Here is a 23055-nt window from a genome sequence, read left to right as displayed (position 1 = left end):
GCAGAAGTAAACCATTTCCGCACGAGAACACTCATAGAATTTATTGAAAAAAAACTAAACTGTATTTACAAAGTAAAGAAAAAACAAATATCTCTAGACGAGTAAACAATCTGGTAAAAACACTTTTAAAAAATAGGACCAGAGGTACTTGCACATTTTTTCCATCCATCATTTCTTAGTCCATCTTGTACAGGTACATAATTAATAAAACTAAACAAATCAAACATTAAAAGGCAAAGTTTTACATTTTTGGCATTTCTTGCAGAGACTTAGATGAGAAGATTGATCTCACTCTCATGTTTGAATGGTACAATCAGCAGGTTAGCGTAGCATAGCTTAGCACAAAGGCTAGAAACAAAGGGAATTGGCTACCCTGTATCAGCTGACAAATAGCATGAAGCAAATAAGTTATATATAATTTGTTTAATCCAAATCAAATACAAAATATACATATAAAACAAGTTAAAAGTGGTCTATGTAAGAATTTGTATTAATTAGCATGTATCACTCACTCTTTACTGGCATTATGTGAGCAGACTGGAACATCAAGTACAAAATGACACCTTCTGTGACTCTCAGTTGCCTATACAAGTTCTTTAAACGAACATTAAAAAGTTAACTTAAATTATCATCAGAATGTGAATAAACTGAAGCTTTAACAATATAGTATTGTGTTGAAGAGATATCTACTGAAGCTAGCATGCTAACCAGCTAGCCCCAACCTGTCCTGGTCCAAAGCTCTTGTGCTTGCATTGTAAACAGCAACACTCCCCTGGTCTCTGAGCTCCAAGTTCTGAACTGCTAGCTGCACAGTTACCTGAGCTAACTAGCTAAGGGCAGCTACAGCGGTTAGCAGATACTCTAGTCACATGCTGCCCCTGATTAATTTGTTTGTGAAGGCTTCAGGTCTCAGTTTCCGTGACGGTTGACAGCACCTCTCTTTGCTCCGCCAACAGTAGCTAGCGTTAGCTTAGAAATGGAATCCACTGACAAAAACAACGACCATCTTCGAGCACATCACAGAAGTTCCCTTTAAAAGAACAGGTGATGATGTCAATGTTGTGTTCACAACTTGTTCCCGCTGCCCCCAACCAGCAGAAACATTACCAGCTATTCCAGGTCTAAAGCTAAAGAGATCACGAGGGTCAGTTAGCTCCGGCTAGCCTAAGCTAAGTCTGGCTAGCTGACACTTTCCCATGAGTTATTTGCCATATAGACGAACATTTTGGTAATTTTCAGGACTATTTTGCTACGTGTTAATTGGTTAGCTTCAGAAGTTATGATGGATGGATTCTGTCACCCTTTTTTCCAGAGTTTATGCTATGCAAAGTTAATCAGATGCAGTCTGTGGCCTTTTACTGGACAGACATGAGAGAGGAATCTGCTCACCTAACGTCTGACAAGACAGCAAAAAAGCTTTCTCCCAAAAAGCCAAACTTTGTTGAGAGAAGACGATCACAGCATCTACTCCTGAAGCTTTAGAAATGACTAACGAACGCAACAGACATGTCATAATCAGAGGCTCATCGTACTCGGATTCCCTGAGAGTGATCAAAGTTCACATCGGTGCAGTCTAGAGATGCTCGGGGCTGTAAAGAGAATTCAGTAACAGCGGTCCAACATGCAACTACAGCCCAGACCCACTACAAGTAATCTTCTGTTATCGACGGCTGTGGTTCCATGTCGGTAGCAGAGAGCCGGATTGTGTTTATATCCCCCGTGCTCTTGAACGTGTACAGCTCATTGTCCACCATCCTGCGGTCCTGGAAGCCGAGACTTTCCTGCCGCTCGATAGGAGTGCGCGGACGGGCCGGATGGAAAGACTCAGACGGGTCCAGGTACGACTTGTACTGGTCCATCTCGGGCTCGTGGTCCTGCTCTTTGATTGCAGGCAGGTCTCCATCAGAAGGGCCTGTGAATGTCTGGTAAGAGTCCACCTGCATCCCTTTGTAACTATCCTGCAGGCTGTCGGCGTAGCTGGTGTCGCCCAGCAGGTGTCCGTACACCATCGTCTCATCGATGGAGTCGTAGACGTGGGATTCGTTGTCCGTGCGAGTTTTGGTGAAGTGCATGTCACCCGGGCGGAAGATGTTCCCCTTGCTGATGTAGATGGACGACTCTTTGTTCTTCTTGTCCTGTTTCTTTTTCCTGTTTAAAAAAGATGAAGACAGACCACAAAAAATAAGAAAGCGTTAACAAAAGCCTCCACGCACAGACAAATATTATATAATATAGACAAACATATCACCAAAACAGTTTGACAAGTCAAAAGCTTGATACTTTATCCAACACTCGTAGAAACCAGGGCCAATATTCACCCAAGTATGGAGTCTTAAAACTGACAGATGGCCCTGAATTGACCCCTTTAAACTTAAAGTAATAATCTCAAAAGATGTTCATGTAAGTAATCTGTTAAGTCAACATCTATTGCTGAATGAACAAGGCTGACTGAGCCCACAGCCCATTGATGAAAGCCCTTGCATTTTCTGTTATACCAAAGATGTACACTGGGTGTCGGCAGCGACTTTCCACAAAATTATCACAAGCGGCGCAGCCAGTGACACGTTCACCCAGCAGTGGTTGGCTGCAACATGACAAGTTGTGTTTGTCATCGTCTCTGCTAGCAATGGGAGTAAATGGTTAACTGTTAACGGTCACGGTCAAACAAACAAAGAAAAGAACGATAACAGCGGAGGATGAATGGAAGGAAGGAATGGAATTAACTGGTATGGGGGCGTCACAAAGCTGACAGCTGATGTCACACAGGCGACACTGGATCTCCGGGAAGCAGTGGGGTCCAGAAATACACCTGCAACTGCCTCTTCCAGAAATCTTCAAGCAATCTTAAGAATTAATCCAGGACTAAGATCAGGCAAATTTAGTTGGAAGTTATCTGTAAGTGAGTATATTTTCATGTGATTCAAAATAAATTAGTTTAAAAAATGGTATCTAGCAGATTTAAATGTTTTATTTGATATCGGATTGGGCTTGATTACATTAAAGGAGACTGTTGGGCCTTGGCAGTGAATTGTGCCATTTCTAGTTTATCATATTAATTCAGTTTAATGTCTTTTAAAGTAATCTTCGACAACATTTTGTCAGTTGCAGAGCTCCATATGAAATTGTACTTTTTAAAGTTTATTCTACTTGTGCAAATTTGCATAAAATACCATGTGAAATAACCATTTAGCACCATTCATTTGTAATATAATTATGTATAAATAGGGATGGAAGAGGAAGGAAAATGATGGTGCTGCCTATCAAATGTGTGATTGATAGTTGGACAGCTAAAATATAACCTCAGATAAGATTATTATACATCATGACCGATGATGTACACCCTCAATAACATGTCTCGGAGGGTGTGTGCTCTCCTCCATCTCTCTGCTGAAGCCATTCATCATCTCCTCCTGAGCAACTAAAGAGACCTCACAAGAATGTTGATAAATATTCTGGAGTTTGCAAGTAGGAGTAAAATTGAAGGTTTTTAGTTTAAAATGTCATGTTCCTCGACTTGGTTGATCTGAGCCCGGACGTTAAAGGTTTGTTTTTCTGGTGTACTCACTTAGTGACGACGCAAACAACAGACAGCACTATGAGCATTAGCAAAACAGCTCCCGCTATCCCGAGAGCGATGGCCAGGAGATCTGAAGAGGCGAGAAGAAGACATGATAGAATTAATGATATGGATTGTTTTTTTTGTTGTATGCATGAAAAGTCTAGTTCAGTCCTGCTCGCTTACTGTTGTTCTTCTGCAGAGCGATTTTGGCCACGGCACCAAACTGTCCCTCCTCAGGTATACAGTTGGACATGTTGAAATAGAAGCTCTGCGACACCACCAGCTGGTCCTCCACCTTCTCGTCCTCCCTGCGGCTCATTAGCTCCTCCTCCTGATCCCGCATCTTCACCGTCATGGCCGTGTGCCTGTCTTTGCATTTGGGCTGGGTGATGTTGGGGAACTGCAGGATCGCCTGGTACCCGCTCGGCACAGCTACGATCCAGGAGACGGTGGAGAAAGGCATCATACCCTCAGGCCAGTTGGGGGAGGCCAGCAGGGTCGGGGGCGACACCTTTGGACTGATTCTGTAAATAATGGTCTCTGTAGAGGGGGTGGAGATAATACTGAGTGTCAGCACTGTATCCTGTCTACACATCTAACAGGTTGCTCCAGCATTTGTGGTACAATAGTGCCCCTGTGTGGAATTAAGAATGAAGAAAATGTTCATGTTCAAGGAGCTGAAACCAATGATGCTTTTGGGCATTTTTGCCTTAAAATGGCTTAAAATGGTAATTCAGCTATAAGAAAAGTTGCTGGTTAATTTAGTGCTGATGGATTAATCAATTAACTGTGTGATACCTTCATCCTTGGCTCTTATATGAAATATCTAAATAAACAATATCATCAGATCCTTGTCCATCTCATCCACAGTGCTTATAATCCTTAGATTTCTTATATTACCCAGAATGCCATGTCAACAAAACACTCAAACATGTCTAAACTCGTTGTATTCAGCTGTTGATGAAGTGTTGAGGGAGATTTTCAAAGCAGTTCAGCTTCATTTTTGTGGTTTAACTGCAAGCAGCACTCATAAATAACACAATAGCTTTGTCTTTACAACGCTGACATGCTATCGTCTTATAAAGTAGATAAGATTAACATGTTAGCAAACTGTCGCTTATTCAAACATTCGGCACATAGCCTACACGGAATTAAGTCATTCATTTTGAGTTGTGTTTGTGTCCATCTGATGAAGTAATTTTTAGCTCTGTCTTGGTCTGAATTAACTCTTGAGATAAATATCTGGCCCTTAAGCTGCCAAGTCAAGTTCCCAGTCAAGTTTAATGTGCTCCCAAGACACTACATGGCTCAGCCCCAACTTGTATTTCCGGTCATGTGCGGGAAGCTGACAACTGAGATCCACTCAAATGTATTAAAATCTGTAAAGAGCTGTAAGAATAATGATTTAATCACTGATCGATAGCTGCAGTATATTCATGTCTTACCTCGGATCTCCTGACTAAAGCTGACATTGAGAAAAGTCTCCTGGTTTTTCTGGAAGTTCCTGTTTAATGCCGTGACGGAGACGTTGGCGTGGACTTGAACCTTCTCGATGACTCCGTTGGTGCAGAACTCTCCGAGAGAAGACCCGCCGTCCTCCGCAACGTGCAGGGAGGAGGACTTGGTGCACTCCTGGCCGGGCAGGGACTGCTGGAGACCCCCTGTGGTCGACCGCAGATCTATGGTGCTGTCCTGAGGGATGGTGATGTGCCAGGTGAAGCTGTGGAGCGGCATCGGGAGGGAGAAATCCAGTTTGGGAACGGCGAGGACGGTCGGAGAGCAAGACGCCAGATTTTGGCAGGCTGTCGTGAAAAGAACAAAGCGGGATTAAGAGTATTAACTACGGGAACAGCTAATGTGGTACTTTCAGAAGACATGTACAGTAACTAAAGGTTTGTTTAGACTTAAAATAGTTGTTTGACCTTTTTGAAATGCTTTGAGTCTTTATGCTAAGCTAACTGGCTCCAGCTTCATATTTGAAGACATGACAGTGGCCTCAATCTTCTCATCTCACTGTCTGCAAGATAGCTAATTTTCTACTAGCATAATATTAAGACTTAAAAGACATTTCATACTTTGCCATTGAAAAGAACAGAGCTACAGACATCTTACCAATCAGTTGGCTGGCGGTCAGGCGCACGTCTTCATTCGGACAGTCGAGGAAGGAGAGGCTGGCTTTACTGCCTGCAGCCACGATTATCTTCTCCTCAACCTTCGAGTCGATGCTCATCTCACAGTACGGATCAGTGCCCACTTTCTGGATCTGCAGGGACACTGCCTGGTGTTTGGTGAGGTCCACCGTACACAGAACTGAAAGGGAAAACAACATTTTGGTGTTTAGGAAGAAGAAGAAAAATAATCTGTCTGTCTGTCTGTCTGTCTGTCTTTATGATGATATATGATAGCTATGTTTCACTATTTTCTGCTTATACAAGAAATCTTAACAAGCTTGAAATGTTTGTTAAATGGTTCAACAGAATTCATATTAAGCCTGCTTGTACCTGCTCAGGAAAACAAGGTTCAGTAAAAATAAAAAAACAGCTCTTTGTGTTTTAAGACTGCACCTGGGTGGCCGCTCCTCATCAGAGAGACTTTGTATTTCAGGGCGAGTCCTTTCAACGTTGTGTTGGTCTGACAGTTCTTCAGCACCATGCTGAAGTCGCCCTGCTGGTGCGCCGGCTGAGGATCCGTCAGAGTCCGCCTGGTCACCTTCGTGTCCTTTTTCTGATACTCCACCTCCACGCTACCGTTGAGGCACTCCGGAGCCGCGTGGTCACTGAATTGCACCGTGTAGTTGTGCATGCCAGGCACTGTGAAATCCCACTGCATCTGCTGGTTATCAGGAAAGTCACCGGGATAGTTTGCAGAGATGAAGTCTGTGCTGGAGACACCTCGTGGTAGGCTGACTTTCAATATGGCCACCACTAAACAAGGAGAGAATATCGAGGTTTGAACACTCAAAGGAAGTTATTTATAATCCTTTAAATCAACATTTAGAGGAGATTTTGTCATTTTGATCCTGTACAAGAGGAAAAACGATTTACAACAACCTTTTTGAAAGTTTAGGTATAAATTTGTCTCTCGACAACCAATGTTTTTCTTTTGGTTTCTAACTTACTGCTGGTCTCAGGCCCAACATGAAGTTTGAAGTCAACGGGATCCAGCGTCCGGTCCCCAGGCACCTGCAGAGATATGCGGCCCTTGTAGCGAGCCAGGATGGTCGTTACAGTTCCTCCTTTGCAAAAGGTGCCGATGTTTGCTGGCCCCGTGCGCAGATAGGTGACAAGGGAGTACGTATGCCCATCTGGACAGGTGTCCCCGTTGGGAATCTGTCGCATTCCCAGTTCTGGGAAGTCCAGCTGGAAGGCCCGAGTGGAGACGACTTTCAGGTCCCAGGTGAAGGTGCGATTGAAGTCTGGGAACAGCGAGGACTCGGGCTGAACGATGTTCCCTGAACAGGAAGTCTCTGTGCAGTCTGGAATTTGTAGAGAAGAGGATATAGGTGATTTGTGTTTTTAAAATGGTGTGTGTGAACATGAAATACTTTGAGATTCATACCAATTTCTCTGTTGATCTCCACACTGAAGACATCCTGAGGTTGAGGACAGGTAAACTCTATGGAGGTGTTGGTAGGATCTTTCAGCCGGAGGATTTTTGGGTTACATATCTGTTTGGGTACCTTGTCTCGACACACGCTGCAGTCGGGCTCGTTGGTCTGCCTGCTGATGATGATGATGGTTTTAGGATCGGGGATCACGGACATCATTCTGCCACCTAAAGAGGAAGGTGGTGAGATACTGATCAGACCACAGCGCAAAGACCTCTCAGCACAATGACTTCTTCAATTAAATGAATAAAAGAGAGATTGCACATTTATACTTGCAATAAGTGAAATACACAAACATTACATGGTTTGTGTCACAGTAACTGAATGATTTTCTGTAATTAATTAGTTCAAATCTTCACATGTTTTAGCTGTGCTGGCCGTCATTATGTTCTTCCACCAAACTACTGAAAATTCACATCAGCAACTGACAGTGAGTGACGTTAACTCGTTAAATTACATATATACAGTCTGTGTGTTAAACTCATGGACATATTAAGGAGAGGCTAATACGGTGAACATAGTTCCAAGAGTAGTCTGAAATACTAGAAAATCTGTATTTGTTATTAAACTACTAAAATCCCTGTCAGCAATTGATGTAAGCACATTAAACTACATATATATAGCCTATGAGTAAAACTCATGGATGTATTAAAGACTAACTAAGGTTGTGAACGTAGTAACACATTCTGCCTGCTACTTGTTAGCATGTAGAAGTTAGCATTTAACTTCATGGTGAATGCCTCAAGGAGCCGTAGACTCTTCATTTTGTTCTTAAAACTGCAGTAATATAATTACTTACTGAAAATACACTTTTGTGTTATGTACACACACTTCATAAGATGTCATATTTTCATGTTTAGGGGTGTGTTTTTTTTTTTTTTTTAACATTTGGCCAGGGACAACACATGAAAGTTTCTTGCTAGCTTGCTATGCTAACTCCAGCTCATTTAAGGTTACTGAGCATTGTCCTTGTGAAATAAAGCAAAAAACAAAATCTGAGAAAACCCAAATGTATGCAAAGAAGGTGGTCTACACTATCATGAAAATTGTTTCGCTAATGTAATGTGAGGTATATTTAATGATGCATTGTGTCAGTTTAAAGGTTGTTGTGATTTTGTATTTGACATGTTGTCCGGGCACTTGCCTCTTGGTGCTGCCTTGACGGTGAATGATGTCGGGTCCAGTTCTCCGTCTTTGGGCACGTCTACAGTCACAGTCGTCGTCCCCCCGAGCAGATCCAGCTGAGAAACTGTCCCGCCCTTGCAGTAGCTGTTTGTTTTGACCTTTCCGTCTCTTTTTGTTGTACTCACTGAGTACTGGTGGCCATCTTGGCAACTTTCTTCTCCGGCCATCTCTTTTAATCCGCCAGGGAAGTCCAGAGTTAACACGGTCCTGTCTGGGACACTGATGTCCCACGTCAGGGACCTTTTAAAGTCCTTGAAGAGTTCAGGATCGACTTCTCCAGCAGCGGGAGTGCACAAGGCCGTGGTGCAAACTGAGAGACAAAAATGATAAATGTTTGAATTATTAAGTATTTTAACCACGGAGGAAAAACACAACTTCATCTGTTTAAAAACAAAACAAAAAAACGTATATTTGAACATATTCTGAAATTATCACAGACACAAATGCAAAACTAGTATAACTGACATATAAAAGATAAATAAAATCATAAATGTGTCTGAAATAAATAAACACAGAAATGATGGCATAAATAAATATAAATATATTTTTAATTCCTCTCTACTTTTACTCCAAAATCGTAACACGAAATTGATTGTTCTATATATTAAAATGTACGTATTTTTGCATTTCTTAAAATATATTTTTCAACATTTCTGGTGTAGAAATTTAGAAATCAAAAAAACATTCATTTCTGTTTTCACTTGTAAATCAGTTTGTGCATCGATTGCAAATTCTATCAATTTATTTCATATTAAATGTTTTAATCAAAGTTATGAAATTGAGATAAAAATATAGTCTCTGTGGGCCTACTTTTTTCTGCATGTATTTATAGTAGTATTTATTCCATTCTACTTAATGAACATCATTCTTTCTAATCTATCATATAAATGTATAATGTATAACAGTATAATTTAAAACAGCTCTTACCTATCTTCTTGTTCATCTTCACGCTGTACATATCTTGGGGTTTGGGGCAGCTGAACTCCAGCGAGATATTATCAACGTTTGTCAGGGTCTTTTCTGTGGGGCTACAGTTGGGAGTGGATCCATCAGGAGAGCACACTTCACATTCTGGTTTGTCAGGATTACGGCTAACCACCACCGTCGTGCTGGAATCAACACTTACAACCATTGTTCGGCCCTCTGAAGGAGTAAAAAGGAAAGAGTGGGACACAGAGGATTAGGTTTCACTGGCCATTGTAAACCAATCTTTAGGTTTATTCTCAGGCTTTCTTAAAAGAGTTTCAATATTTTCTTACTTATTGGTCCAGCGGAGGCCTGAAACAGCACGTCCTCAACTTGAGCTTTTGGTTTAGCTTTTAGAGAAACGACAGCTTTGTCAAGCAGGTCCAAAGTCGTCACAGAGCCGCCTCGACAGTACCGAGTCTGGTCTTTGCCGTTTGTTACAGAATACTGACATCCACTGGAGCACGGCTGTGTCGTTTCCAACAATCCTTCTCCGAGGATGTTCAGACTCACGGCTATCTTCTTGGGTGCCGTCAGCTCCCAGGTGAAGGTTCTGGTGAACTCAGTGAGGATGGAGGGTTGAGTTTCTCCGGTTGTAGGGCTGCAGGAGTCCTCAGTGCACACTGGGTAACAATCACAGACAAGAGAAGATGCTCAGATTGGTTTCAACATTTCATCTCTACTGAAGGTGAACACACATCTATCCAGGCCCGACCTGTTAACATCATGGATGCTCTTGACATCATGTAAAACTTTAATTAAATCAACAGGACCTTGCAAAAGTCCAATAAGCCGTACTACAAGTACTTTTTTAGTTACTTTAGATGTCATATTTTTTTGCAGTTCTCTGTATTTGTATTCGAAAGCTCACCAACTGATTATCTTACACTGGATTGGGTTGAAATCTGTACCGAATATCCAAGACACCCCGAGGATACTCTGAAACATGGATTCATTTAAATAGCTGTTGCAGAATGTATGCAGAGGTCAAATTCATAAGAATAACACATTTTTCACCCAGTGAAAGCATCTTTAATTTTCATGTCCACTAGTTTGCTATTTGTTGCAACAAAATCTCGTTTCTGTTCAGTATTCACTTGTTTCTTCTATTAAAAAAATTGAATGCCGGAACTCTGAATTACCGGAACTCTCTCATTTTGACTTTATATTTTCTGAAGGAGGATTATCTCATTTAGAGTAGAAGTAAAAAAAAAATGGTGAAAGTGTTGATATTCTGCCCATATGGATAAAAAAATACTTCAACTCCAAAGAGTCTCCTTTCAGAACAGACCGGGGTCGTGGCTTTAATCAAAAGGGTTCGAGAACAACAACCATTTGTGCACAAAATTGGGTTTACGCAGAGAACAATCCTTTATTTGCTGGTCATGATTAAAGTAAAACAAAACAATCGCTGGAAACCTCTGAATGCGGTCAGTTAACTCACCAATAGAGCGAGTAATCACCACCGTGTACGCCTGCTCAATCGGCTGGGAGCAGTTGAACAGCAGTTTGACCTCCTCCTCGGGTACCAGGGACAGAGAGGAGGTGCAGGATGTCTCCGTGTCGTTCACCCCGCTCACAGTGCACACGGCACACTGATCCACAGGCAGATCGGTGGACACCTTCACCGTCCAGCCTTCGTCTGGTCGGACCGACGTCTGCAAGCATTCTGAGGGGAAGCGGATCAGAGGCAGTGAGATGGGAGAGTTCAGTTATATCTGCTCATCAGTCGCTAACTAGAGCATGCCGAGACACATTTTCATATTTGGCTCGAGTCTTTTGGATATTGCACAAACACTCGCTCTCAAAAAGAAAATAAATCTACAACAGGAGAATTATGTCTGTGTCCTCTAATGTCCAGCTCTGCTGCACAACAATTCAAGGTACCAGTGCAGCACCTCTGTAATGTTCAGGTAACAGAGGGAACAAAGCACACACACACACAAACATCTGACAGTTTGCTGTTGGTGCTCGAGCAAACAGAGTGAGTCAAGGCACACCTATTCCCATGTAGTTCGGTGATAAACCAAAAGCACATTTATTGACTTTTCATCGATGTGAGTCATCCGACTGGTGAGTAAAGAGAGGAACTCGAGGTGAGACAGTTTTTTTAAAAGGCTGCGTTTGTGATATCTGACCCTTCAGGGGAAAACGCAAACTTCCCCCTGTACTGCAGCCTTATCGTTTTACACACCGACATGACGATTCTGTTTGAGTTTCACCTGTAATTTTATACATCAGCTGAGAACACATTATAACGCAGCTTCGGTTTCACATTCGTCCCCCCGTTTCAGTCCCTACTGTGGTATTTGAATACTGATAATAATTTAATGCAAATATATGGTTATCTGTGTAAATGTCAGTTAAGTAAAACAGATTGCAGGACAGACATGTCAACTTAGGTCTGAGGTCGTGTAGAAACAGTGTCTCCATTACACTGCTTGTCCACCGAAGTGCACCAACGAATTCATTTTTAAATAAAATATGTATGTTTCTTGGTCACAATTAAACATTCATCAAATCTAATAGATGAATATTTTGAGTTCATGTTAATTAATTAAGCTAATACATGATTATTAGATCTAAAAATAACGACAAAAGTCCAAAGTGTAGGGAGTCCCTGACAAAGGCTGGATGCTGTGACAATAAAGACATCTTAATAGTTTAATAGAGAGTGTGTTTTCTTGTGATTTTTTTCCTCTAAAACACATATTTTTTGGTACGGTAATCAGATTTTTTACATATCTGAGGCTCTACGGTTCACCTAATATATAAAGGCTATGATGAAAATAAAAAATTCCAGAGCCATTTGTGTAACTTTCCTCCAATACGTCTTGACAAAGAGGGCACTCCCAGATCAGATGCATGAATCATGCCTTTTGCAACATGCATTAAAGGTGCAATATGTCAGAACCATACTTTCAGTGACAAAGCTGTATTGTTTAAAGCTTCACTTTGAGAAATAAAACACATTTTTCATAAATAAACACATTTTCTTTTTTAAAAATGTTAGTTTAATACATTAAGAAACTTAAATCATTAAAAGAATGTGAAGAAACAGCAGTTTTCACACGATGTAAAGGACGTCTATGTATTGTGCTGCAGAGAAGCTAGCATGCTAACCAGCTAGCCCCTCTCTTGTTGCATCACAATGTAATGCAGGCGGCAATAAGCAGAAGGAAAACAACACCAACACTCCCCCTGTGCTCCGTCAGCCGAGTCAGCTAATATCACCGCTAGCTGCACGGCTAACTGAGCTAACCAATGCATGTTGCATTCAAATCTGGATGCAGCTCGTGGTGCTCCTGTTGTCAAACACCCAGACCGTGCGCACAAGAGATTTCTTAGTCAGCTACCTTCTGTTTTAGCGCCCAGCTAACTTGAATACAAATAAAATGATTTCATCTTTAAGATCTTCTAGACTTTTGCAAATTTTAACGGACCAAATGGCTCAAAGTATGTAAAGAAAATGTATCCACTGTTTGAGCTTCTTTCTCCATGTAAGCTTATGGGAAATAGTGTTTTGGGGCCGCAGTGCATCACGTGACCTAATTAAACAGTTTGGCCACTATGAAGGCTGGCTTTAAGGCCTGGCGCTCTTCCTGGGGTCTTGGGGCTAACTAGCTAAAGGCAGCCACAGATAGCAGCAGTTAGCGGTCACCCTGATTATAAATACTGCCCCCTGTTTGTTTGGAGTATAAATTCAACAGGTGGCCAATTCTTACACTGAACCTTTAGTACTGGTGTCAGTTTTCTTCCTGTAGTGAAGTGAAGGTTGAAAGAAAAACACTTCTTTTAAACGCAGGTGTGTTGCGGCACTTCTACCGAGTGGCGGCCTGGAGGGCTCCTTGTGACAGTAAACAAAAAGGGTGTGTTGAGGGTGTCACAGGGTTCAAACAGACCAGAGAGATCAGAAGTTTGATTCCCACAAAGCTCAGAAATAGAGAATAAATTCAAAAATTGCTGCTGGTGACTTTCCTCCAGGATATGAATCAAGTGAGTGGAGAAGAAAAAAAAACATGGTGAAACGCCGCCAGATTCATAGTTCATCCTCAGCAGATTGCTGGTCAATCATTAATGAAGCCATGATGGATTTATGGCTCCAGGAGGCTCCATAAATGCCTCATAAAGCTTTTTTTGAAAATGGAGGTCTAGAAGTCACTGCGTGCGCGTTTCAGCCTCTTTACCTCCACTGTCGAGGCAATCCATCCTGTTCAACGTGCTGACTTAGAGTCCTACATTATCTATTATCTTCAGTTGCTCTCTTCATCCTGGCTGCATTTGCATCAGGGAGGAAGGTTTCGTCTGAGAACGTTTAACAACAAAAGACAGCTTCAGTTTGACCCAACTGGCGCAGAAAGTCGAAATGACGCCGCGACTGAACACAACATCAGAGGTGTTTTGTGATATTTGAGCACGACCAAAAGCAGTGAGGTTAAAGAGAACACATGCACATAAAGGCTTCTTCACCGGACAACAAACGAGCTGAGGCAGTTTTGTTTTCCCACCTGATGAGTCGAGAAGCGTCAGGAGCAGAAGTCCCAGGAGCGCACAGGTGACGCACAGACGCATTGTTCGCGTTCGAGTTTTTCTGTTAAAAAACAAAACAAAACAAAACAAAAACCGCCGGGGACGAAAATTTTCAAAAGCTGTACGGGTCTCTCAGAAACACAGCTGCATCTTTCATTCACTTCACTGCAAAACAGCGACGGCAGCTCTGCCACTTCCTGCTCTGCGCGCCGGAGCGGAGGGCGTGGTCCTCAGGTACGTTACGGTTGCCTGCCCAAACTTGACAGGTGAGGCGGAGGAGGAGGCCCCTGCTGTTACAACCTTTCTACGGAGCTCATCCATGCAGTCTTATGACAAGAGTCCTTCTCTGACTTCCCCTTCAGTGTGTGGCACAATGGCTGCCCTATTTATAAGCAGCCAAACATGCCAGGGATTGTTGGCACAGTTCTGTGTATCCCCAAAATGAGGCAGAGGAAGGGTGTGGAGGCAGCCCAGAGTTGAATCAACACCCCCAAATTAAAACCTAAAAATCCCCCCTGATGTTGTGGATATTATAAGGGTGGATTGAAAAGGCTAAATGGCAAAATCAAAGGAGCCACATGTGCATGTTTTCCACCACGTTTGGTGTCTTTACTCCTGGACAACACTCCCATGTTGCAGAGGCTCCCTCCTCCTGCCTCCACACGCCTCTTGAACTAAGACATTCCTGCACAGAAACATACCTGAGGGCATCTCACACACGCGCACACACACACACACACACACACACACACGCACACCTGAGTTGCACTTTTGAAACACTTCAGCAGCTCATCTCCCCACTGTTTTTACCACGACAAGCTTCAGAAATTGACACTCGACTCAATTAGAAGCCAATTTCAACTATTTCTTCCTCGCCCATACCTCAAACTCAACTTACTCAAAAAATGGAGGGGGGGGGGGGTCATTTGTTATTTGTGAGAACACTTCACATCCCTCCCCCCCTCAAAAAAACACACTCAATCTCACACACACACCTGTACAGTTAGACACAAGTGACAGGAGTGTGTTTGTGTTGGTTGGAACCAGTCTGACAGCTCTGCAGAGTGGGCGGTGTGGTGAGCCCAGACAGCTTCACTGGGGCCTCAACAAGGGGACCTCAGTGCAGAACCAGCAGCTGTCACACACCCCCCCTCCGTCCCCTCCTGTGTTGCTGCTGACCCACGACAGCGCACCAGCATGTGTGCCGTGGAGAGAGTTTCTCGTGGTGCCACTTCCTGAAGCTGTCGGTGCGCTGCCAGCAAACGTTTGAGAGACATGAAATGTTGTGTAACCTGTCAAAAGGTGTTACGGCAACTTGTTTTGTGATCATGACGGACTAACTGAGATTGTGAAATGCTCAGTCAGACATCCGGAGCATCCAAGGGAATTATTTTCATCATCGTTTGGCCTGTCTGTCTCTTTACTTACAGAACACGTGTGCTGATGGTGGCTAAATACGAGGCGTGAATAAGAGAAAGAATGATTGAAAAAAGTAAATGATTAATCAAAAGACAACACAGACGAGCCTTTATTCTGATGAAACATGTGTTTCCAGCTGTTCTTCAGGCTTCTGGGTCAGGAGTTACAAAACTTGGGGCCTCAGCAGTCCACATGAGGGCAGTAACACAGGATACATGAGCAGCGTCACGTCATGATCCAGTTCTGATCCAGGGCTGTTCCTTTATGTCTTCTGTAAACCACCTCGAATTGTTGGAAGGTGCTTGAATCATCTCTCTCCTCAAACATTTCTTCGACTGACTTTTGGAAACCACCGGGCTGAACTGTCTGATGCGTACAGTTAAAACAAGACCCACTGGCATCATTGTTCTGCAGGCTGCTCTGAACTTGTGTTACTTAACTACACTGAGCAGATAATACTTCTGTTCTTTTACTTCTACGCTGCTAATTTTAGCTCATCAGAGGACGTAAACTCTTCCAAACCAACAAAATTGATCAACTGAGCTACTCTCCAGTGTCATCACACCCATCCCAGCTCATGTAACGACCATAATCACCCATTTCAGTGACAAATCCTGATAATAATAGTAACATTGATCCAGCAACGGCAGTAACTAATGCTTCCCTCGTGAACAGTCCTTGTACTTGTGCTATAAGATACCAGTTGGCCTGGTCTGTTGCCACCCACTCAGCCAGCCGCCTCGGAGGAGTCAGAGACACCAAAAGCAGCGAATGTGTGAATGCAGCAGCCATAAACCCGGCAGATAGCAGCTCCCCTTACAGCTGTCTGCTCCGGACGTAAAATTAGACCCTCAGTTGTTACTGTACAGGCCGAGACAGAGACAGACGCCAGGAGATGGACCCACGCTACAGCTTAGATCTTTACTTTGGTAAGGAGGAGAATCCACCGGTTTGTGTGTCGTTTTTATTAATGGTCGTCTAAGTCCAGCAGGCTTCAGGTAGATCGCCATTCAGCGTGTGTGTGTGAGTGTGTTTTCAGTCTGTACAGTGTGTGCTTCCATAGTAACTTTCTGTTTTCTTTGTATTTTCTGCCTGGTCTGCGTCTTCAGGAAGCTGCACGGGATGCAGTAAAGCGCTGTACGGTGGACAGAGAGCCTGTCGGGCGATGGGACATTTATTCCACGACGCCTGTTTCACCTGCAGCGCCTGCAGTGAGTCCGCTAGACGTTTCGGGTCGATTAATCGGTCGATCGACTGAAAGAGAATTACTCGCAGACTATTTTGATCGTCATTTCGGAAATTTTTCAAGCAAAAGTGTCAAACATTTGACGGCTCCAGTTACTTAAATGTAAGAATTTACTGCCTATCTTTGTCATTTATGGCAATAAATGAGGAGTCTGTGTCACTTTGAGCTCCTGGAAACTGTAAATGAGCATCAATTTTTTTTTTATTTCACATTTTGTCATCTGTCTCGATAAAAGAAAAAAAAGCTTAAATTAAGTCGAGTCCTGTTCTTTGCATTAATCTGAAACACAGACCCGAGACATCGAGCACTGATCACATCAATTCATGCTGAACAAAAGAGACACGTTGATACAAAACTGACATGTTAACTTATTAAACAATATGGAATATGAGATAAGTTTTTTTTTGTTTGTTTCATGTTCAGGTAAGAAGCTCAGCGGGAAGCCGTTTTACACCGTGTCGGGGAGGATCTACTGCGAGGAGGATTTTTTGGTAAGGAAATCCTGCACACAGACATAAACGCTACACGGACACACATATTTTGATTTAATCTGTGAATTGTTTGGTTGTTTGATAACTGTAGTACTCAGGAGTCCATCCATCCCCAGAGGTGTGCAGCGGCTGTGGGGATGTAATCATGGACATGGTGAGTGTTCAGTCGTATAATGCTAAAGTTGTCTCGATACCAGAATTTAAATCTTTGACAAAATTCTAGTATTCAAATGCAAAACTCTTTGCATTTTTTGGACACCATGGATACTGGATATTAACAATCACAACACATCTGTAAAAATGTCATAATCTCTGGACCCTTGGGTTGAAAATGTGATTATAGAGACTTTTCCTAAACTGTTATTTGTAATATTTTAACAAGATGTCTTTACTTTTACTCAAGAGTGACTTTTGGGTTCTTTTACAAACACTGTTCAGGTGCTGCAGGCTCGAGGGAAGTCGTACCACCCGTCCTGTTTCCGCTGCGTCGTCTGCAGACGGGGCCTGGAGGGTCGGCCCTTCTCTGTCGACGCAGACGACAGAGTTTACTGTGTCAGCGACTTCCACAGGTGAGTACAACAACACCAACAACACTGGGGACAAGAGATGAAACCAAACCCTGCCAGACAGGCTGCACGTGAGATGAGTCACACCCGGATGGAGCGACTGCCCCGCTGAGTTTCTTTTTGCTTTCATGGTTTCAGGGTCCGAGCTCCTCTGTGTGCCGCCTGCAGAGCGCCGATACTGCCCACCGAGGTGAGCTGGATCGTTTAACAGCTGGCGTTGGTACTTGAGTTTCTGAGATGTTATCCTAATCGTCTGTCGGTTGTTTTAGGGGTCCGCAGAGGCGATTCGAGTGGTTTCATCTGACAGGAATTACCACGTGGAGTGCTACAGTGGCGAGGTTGACCTCATCTGAGGAGAAGGAGCAGGCTGACACTCATCTCTCTGTTTATTTATTTATTTGTGGTGAATCAGTTGTTTTTGGCACAATTTCACATCTGGGATAAAGTTGCTCTCTGTTTCTTGTCTCTCTTGGGTAATCTTCTTTGCTTTAATGTGATTTAACGAGACCGTCTTTTGTGTTGTCTTTCGCGGCAAATTTCCGATTCAACTCCATGAAAACCGATATCAGTGGAATCATAAACAGTGAAATCATGTCCAGCTCACTCATAATAAGGACGTGTTTTTTCTGCGGTGCTATTCACCCTTTACACACATGAGTTTGTGATCATTTTGCCCATTGAACAGGCTGTTTTTCTACCTCAGAGTTTTTTTTTTTGGCTATTTCATATGTACAAAGTTAGTGTCAATAAGGAAATAAAGAACTATAATGAAAAACTGAAATAATTTAGAGGGGATTCAGACGGAAATATTTATCATTTTTAACACTGAATTACCATTAAACCAGATGTTTTATATCTTTGGGGCCATCCCTGAAGGAGCAATAAAAAAAAAAAAGTAAGTTATATTTATTGAATATCCTCCACTGGCATTAGAGGGTTATGAGAGTGGAGGCAATGGACAATAAAACAGTGAAAATGAATGTAAAGATCGATATATTGATGTATTTCCAATCAGATAGGCTCCTATTAATGCTCACATTAGTTTACCACTGGGATATAAATTGTGACATACAAATTTGATTTATGTTACCCTGTCCAAAGAGTTACTCTTTCTCATTTTGAGGTTACTTATTCTTTATTTCCCGATGTTGTTACTTTTATTCATATTTGTTTTAACGCCACACTTCCCTGTCTATGTGGATGCCAAGATTAATTTAAATAAGTGGGTCTGCCAAGTTGTAAATAGTTTTTCCGGTTAATAACAAAACCTGATATTTAAATTTGAGGTGCACATAAGCGTCAATAAAGAAAACTAAATAATTGACCCCGCTCTCTCCCCCACTGATTGCGCCGCACAACAGCGACGCCGTGTGTCTGTGAGCGGTACTGCAGCAGCCTCTTCCCTCCCGGAAGAGCTCCAGAAGAAGAAGCTGCTAAATGAAGATAAACGCTGATTGAAATGGCGTCAGTCACGGTACGTGGCTGCGCCCTCTGCACCGTGTCACTGCTGAACTTCGCGTTTGTTTTCATATCCGGCGCAGACTTCATTCGCTTTCTGTCATTTCGACCCATTTACCACAACATCACCGGGGACACGACTCTCTGTCGAGGTAAGTTTGAAGTGGGTTTGAAACGCTCAGTGCGGCTGGCAGGCGACCAGGAGAAGTTAGCTAACTCCAGTGAGGAGTTATGAGTGAAACTTGGTTGACGTGGGATGACATTCAGGGTTTGACTCGCGCTTATTACTCCGTTATAATTATCGGTGTTTTATAACATGAATTAAACTATTGTTTATAGAGGACAAAAAAAACAAAAGTCACCCAGTGTAGATCAATTAGCTGCTGTGTTGGAGCATAAGCGCGTAAATCAGTTCAACTTTGGGGAAATAACATATACCACCCACCAACCGACCGAAATTAGCGCCCGGCTAGCTCAGTCGGTAGAGCATGAGACTCTTAATCTCAGGGTCGTGGGTTCGAGCCCCACGTTGGGCGGTTAGCATTTTCACTTTTAGAATAATATTTATAAAACATATCAATGGAACAACTTTATTGTGGCCCTGTGATTTTGTTATCAGGCATACAAACTGATTTTTCAGGCCCTGGGGTGTGTATGAGATCGCTGTGGCATGTTAATGCTTGAGTGCTTGCAAACAGTACTTGTGTGTTCATGCTTCCCTTTCATGGATCACAGCCTGTTATCGGGCCATGACTGAAGAACAACAGAGTGGAAAAAGTGACTTTACATGTAGATTATTTTGTCATTGCAAGTGATTTAATTTTACTGTTTGAATAAGCTACAGCTCCAGTACATCTGAGATTTTATCAGGGGTCAACCAATACAGCTTTTTCAGGGCCGATACCAGTACCCGATTTCTAGAAATCAAGGAGACTGAACACTGGTTGTGTATCAGTAACGGCTGTTCTCTTGCAGGAAAAGACAAAGATAAAATAGTTTAACCTGAAAACTCCAGAAGTGACCTTTCTTTTTCTTTTCTTTTTTCCTCCTCTTGTTCGCACGTCAGACTCTGTGCCGTGGTCGGTGGCCCTGCAGGACAGCTCTGTCCTCAGGTGTCTCGTGGTGGATTTGGGGCTGCTGGCTCTCTTCACCACACAACACAGTCTGCTCGCCTGGTCACCGGTCAAACAGGCCCTCCAGTCAGTGCTGGGAGCGCTGAACAGGACGGCATACTGCTTCACCACAGCACTGGCGCTCCAGGTACAGAAACACATGCTCCCATTGAATGCATTTCACATTTTAGAGTTTGGGATTTATGATAACAGTTTGTTTCCTGAGTTCAGATCTTGATGCGGTACTGGCAGCCTGTGACCGGCGCCCCCTGTCTGTGGTCAGTACGTCATGCACCCTGGAGTATCTGGTTCCCTCTGCTCTGCTTCTCCCTGCACTTCCTCTGCTGGGCGATCATCTGCAGCATCCTCATGATCTTTGATTACCCAGAACTGCTGGGCATCAAGCAGGTAACCAGGTCTTAATCGGCGAGTTTTACTCAAATCAGTAAAAATCTGGCTGATTTGTAATGTTTTTTTGTAAAGTTTAGGTCTCAGGCTGCCTCTGAACAATGCTCACCAATATAGATTTAAGAGAAAATCACAGGTTAAGTAAAAGTTATGTATGTAATTAATGGAAGGAATTTAAGTGCTGATTGAAATGATCTTGTCCTGAGTATATATAGAAGATGAAATATATCAAAATATATTTTTGAGACATTTTAAGCAATTATTTGAATTTCAACACGACTCGTTTCCAGGAACAATCTGTCAGACTTGAACTTCTCACCCCATATACCATCCATCAGCGGCACCTTGTTTGGCTTTAAAAGGATCAACGTTTCAGTTAATCTATCTGCTAAATCCTCATCTTTAATCATGATTTATATCTTCATTTTGATTTGATGCCAAAACAGCAACATGACAAACTAAGGAGGATTAAATCGAGTCTATCAAGGCGTGAAATCCGTGACTATGAGTGATTATGAAAACCTGTCATTTGTTCTCTGGACTTGTTGCCGGTGCTGCTGCCTAAACTAATTTGTCTCGCCGGTCTCCCAGGTGTATTACAGGTGTCTCGGTTTAGGGGACCCCCTGTCTCACAAGTCTCCTCGTGCCCAGCGCCTCCTCTCTCACCTCCGCCACCCGGTGTGCCTGGAGCTGGGTGTCGTGCTGTGGCTCCTGCCGGCCTTGTCCCTGGACCGGCTCCTGCTGGCGGGGACTCTGTCAATCTACCTGGCCCTGGCACACTCCCTGGACAAACAGGATTTAGCCTACCTCTGCGTCCAGCTTAAAAGTAAGATGCAGCTCCTGAGTGAGCCACAGCGGGGCAGCGAGTGGGACAACGGCAACCACAAGGAGAAGTGAAGGTGTTCTTACTGCTGTGACGTGAAGCCGCCCGCCGCCTTCATATTAACTAGAAATACTGTAACTGGCTTCTCGGTGAGCCTGGTTGTCTGCTGTGCTTAACACAAGAAAAGCAAACTGTATTCTTTGAAAAACGACACTGTGTTTTTTAAATTACTGTAGACTGCATGTGGGGTTTTAGAAAGGGAGAGTCCAACTTCTACGTTTCTGTAAAAAAAACATGAATATGTGCAAACTTTATATTTCTGTTGGAGCTTTATCTATTTTTACAGTCCTCTCCTCATGGTTTGGTTAAACTGAAGCACATTAATAGAAGATCGAGTTTTGGCTTAAAAAGTCAGTTTTGGGTGCCACAAACACAGCTGGAAAGTGGTCTCCTTAAAAATATCTAGTAGTTTCACAGTGACAAATGTGGAAACACAGTCTCAAACTGTGGTCACTGGCTTGGCAGCCTTCTCACCTGTAGCTCCACCCCCATCTCTCTCCACCTCCTGATACTGCAGACACGTCAAAAACATGTCAACGCGACATGACACTTTTTTGTAGACATTTTATTACGGTACGTAGTCTATGACGTGTACAATTGTGAATTTTATTTTTGCTTTGCAGAAACATCATGTGCCAACATTTTATCCAGGTGACTGATCTGGGGGAGTTTTATTTAAAAGGGACAATTTATTTCACCGTTTATAAACACAAAAGCCTTCTTCTACTTAGTCAGTATTTTCAATATGTCACTGGTATTAAAGTTGTGTTTTGTAAAATGTTAATATTCAGAGAGAACATAATGTGATCGTTATATTTTTGAATATATTTCTATTTTCTGATTACATTTACGAGGAATGTTTTGTCCCAAAACGATTTTATATTTAACATTTTGCTATAAGACCATCCAAATATTTATTTCACAAGCATAGATACAAAATGCAGTAACACTTTACTGGAATCTCTCTATTTAGAAATAACGAGCAGTAGTCAAACATTTAATTAATGGATTATAACACATTAAAATGTATTTTAACACAGCTATACAGACATTATTAAGTACTTTTGTTAATGCACAGTAATCACAATGCACAGGAGAAGTCAAGTTATTGTTGACTACTAAGTTTTCAGACCCACACATTTATGTATTAAATGGTTATATACTGCTAATGAATGCTGATACAGCTGATTTATATTTTTGTTTATCATATAGTTTGTTATTTATAGGCTGTAACATTCCAGCTGCCCACTGCAGGTTCACTGTGCACACTACTGTCAAATGTAAATGTCCCATCGCCTAAAATACAAAAATGCAGCTTTGTTTTTCACATTTTGCAGCTATAAAGACAAACAGGTGTCGTTGCATCTTTGTGATCCCGAATGTTTATTTGCATGGTTGCCTTGTTTTGTGTTCAGCTGCAATGTCAGACCAATTATATTCTACAGGATTAAGAACAAGTTTGTTTTAAAATGTCATCACTTCTTGAACATGAAAGTACTGTATTCTTTTTTTTTAATTCAACATGTTTTTTTTAATGCTAATATTAGTTTCTACATGTCTGCATTGTTGCCTCACTGTAACAATAATAACTTCCAGTATTTTCCAGACCGAGTTGTTCTGTTCAT

The 23055-nt window shown here is 42.4% G+C and overlaps 3 protein-coding genes and 1 non-coding gene across 9 annotated transcripts; 3 read left to right on the top strand and 1 right to left on the bottom strand.

Annotated features, from left to right (window-relative positions):
- Positions 1-20: 20 nt before the first annotated feature.
- On the bottom strand, positions 21-13959 carry cdcp1b (CUB domain containing protein 1b). Of its 2 annotated transcripts, XR_005074184.1 has the most exons (14): positions 13826-13959; positions 10762-10986; positions 9611-9940; positions 9279-9494; positions 8311-8661; positions 7118-7333; positions 6678-7034; positions 6124-6483; positions 5672-5869; positions 5005-5361; positions 3743-4099; positions 3566-3647; positions 1395-2148; positions 21-1358 (listed from the first exon to the last, which is right to left on the bottom strand). XR_005074184.1 is itself a non-coding variant. In XM_037092414.1 (13 exons), the coding sequence occupies exons 1-13, from the start codon at positions 13887-13889 to the stop codon at positions 1644-1646; spliced, it is 3618 nt and encodes a 1205-aa protein (XP_036948309.1). In that variant the 5' UTR covers positions 13890-13959; the 3' UTR covers positions 21-1643. The 2 variants fall into 2 exon arrangements, 1 of the variants encoding a protein (XP_036948309.1); XM_037092414.1 differs by having other exon boundaries at positions 21-2148.
- On the top strand, positions 13140-18469 carry LOC119016534 (LIM domain-containing protein 1-like). 5 transcript variants are annotated; one of them, XM_037092419.1, is made up of 7 exons: positions 13140-13872; positions 16376-16477; positions 16936-17003; positions 17095-17157; positions 17442-17572; positions 17708-17759; positions 17839-18469. In XM_037092419.1, the coding sequence occupies exons 2-7, from the start codon at positions 16432-16434 to the stop codon at positions 17920-17922; spliced, it is 444 nt and encodes a 147-aa protein (XP_036948314.1). In that variant the 5' UTR covers positions 13140-13872; positions 16376-16431; the 3' UTR covers positions 17923-18469. The 5 variants fall into 5 exon arrangements, with proteins under 5 accessions (XP_036948314.1, XP_036948313.1, XP_036948312.1 ...); XM_037092418.1 differs by lacking the exon at positions 13140-13872 and adding an exon at positions 13950-14081; XM_037092417.1 differs by lacking the exon at positions 13140-13872 and adding an exon at positions 15650-16195.
- A 490-nt stretch (positions 18470-18959) lies between these two features.
- Positions 18960-23037, top strand: nrm (nurim). Its single transcript, XM_037092415.1, has 4 exons — positions 18960-19179; positions 20094-20287; positions 20371-20547; positions 21139-23037. The coding sequence occupies exons 1-4, from the start codon at positions 19029-19031 to the stop codon at positions 21442-21444; spliced, it is 828 nt and encodes a 275-aa protein (XP_036948310.1). The 5' UTR covers positions 18960-19028; the 3' UTR covers positions 21445-23037.
- On the top strand, positions 19491-19563 carry trnak-cuu. Its single transcript has one exon. It is a non-coding gene; the product is annotated as a tRNA-Lys (tRNA).
- Positions 23038-23055: the final 18 nt, after the last annotated feature.

Source organism: Acanthopagrus latus, chromosome 3, assembly GCF_904848185.1.
Source record: "Acanthopagrus latus isolate v.2019 chromosome 3, fAcaLat1.1, whole genome shotgun sequence".
Lineage (NCBI taxonomy): Eukaryota > Metazoa > Chordata > Actinopteri > Spariformes > Sparidae > Acanthopagrus > Acanthopagrus latus.
Note: the sequence above shows the minus strand (reverse complement) of the source record. Positions and strands in the feature narration are given on the sequence as shown.

Bases quoted from the DNA above. Each gene is read 5' to 3' on its own strand.
- cdcp1b (XM_037092414.1), bottom strand. From the start codon at position 13,889: ATGCGTCTGTGCGTCACCTGTGCGCTCCTGGGACTTCTGCTCCTGACG. The intron at 9,941-10,761 runs GTGAGTTAACTG...ATTGTTACCCAG, and splicing joins GGTGATTACTCGCTCTATTG to TGTGCACTGAGGACTCCTGC. The intron at 9,495-9,610 runs GTAAGAAAATAT...TTACTCCTTCAG, and splicing joins GGCCTCCGCTGGACCAATAA to AGGGCCGAACAATGGTTGTA.
- LOC119016534 (XM_037092417.1), top strand. From the start codon at position 16,162: ATGGACCCACGCTACAGCTTAGATCTTTACTTTG. The intron at 16,196-16,375 runs GTAAGGAGGAGA...CTGCGTCTTCAG, and splicing joins CAGCTTAGATCTTTACTTTG to GAAGCTGCACGGGATGCAGT. The intron at 17,158-17,441 runs GTGAGTGTTCAG...AACACTGTTCAG, and splicing joins GGGATGTAATCATGGACATG to GTGCTGCAGGCTCGAGGGAA.
- nrm (XM_037092415.1), top strand. From the start codon at position 19,029: ATGGCGTCAGTCACGGTACGTGGCTGCGCCCTCTGCACCGTGTCACTG. The intron at 19,180-20,093 runs GTAAGTTTGAAG...TTCGCACGTCAG, and splicing joins GGACACGACTCTCTGTCGAG to ACTCTGTGCCGTGGTCGGTG. The intron at 20,548-21,138 runs GTAACCAGGTCT...CCGGTCTCCCAG, and splicing joins AACTGCTGGGCATCAAGCAG to GTGTATTACAGGTGTCTCGG.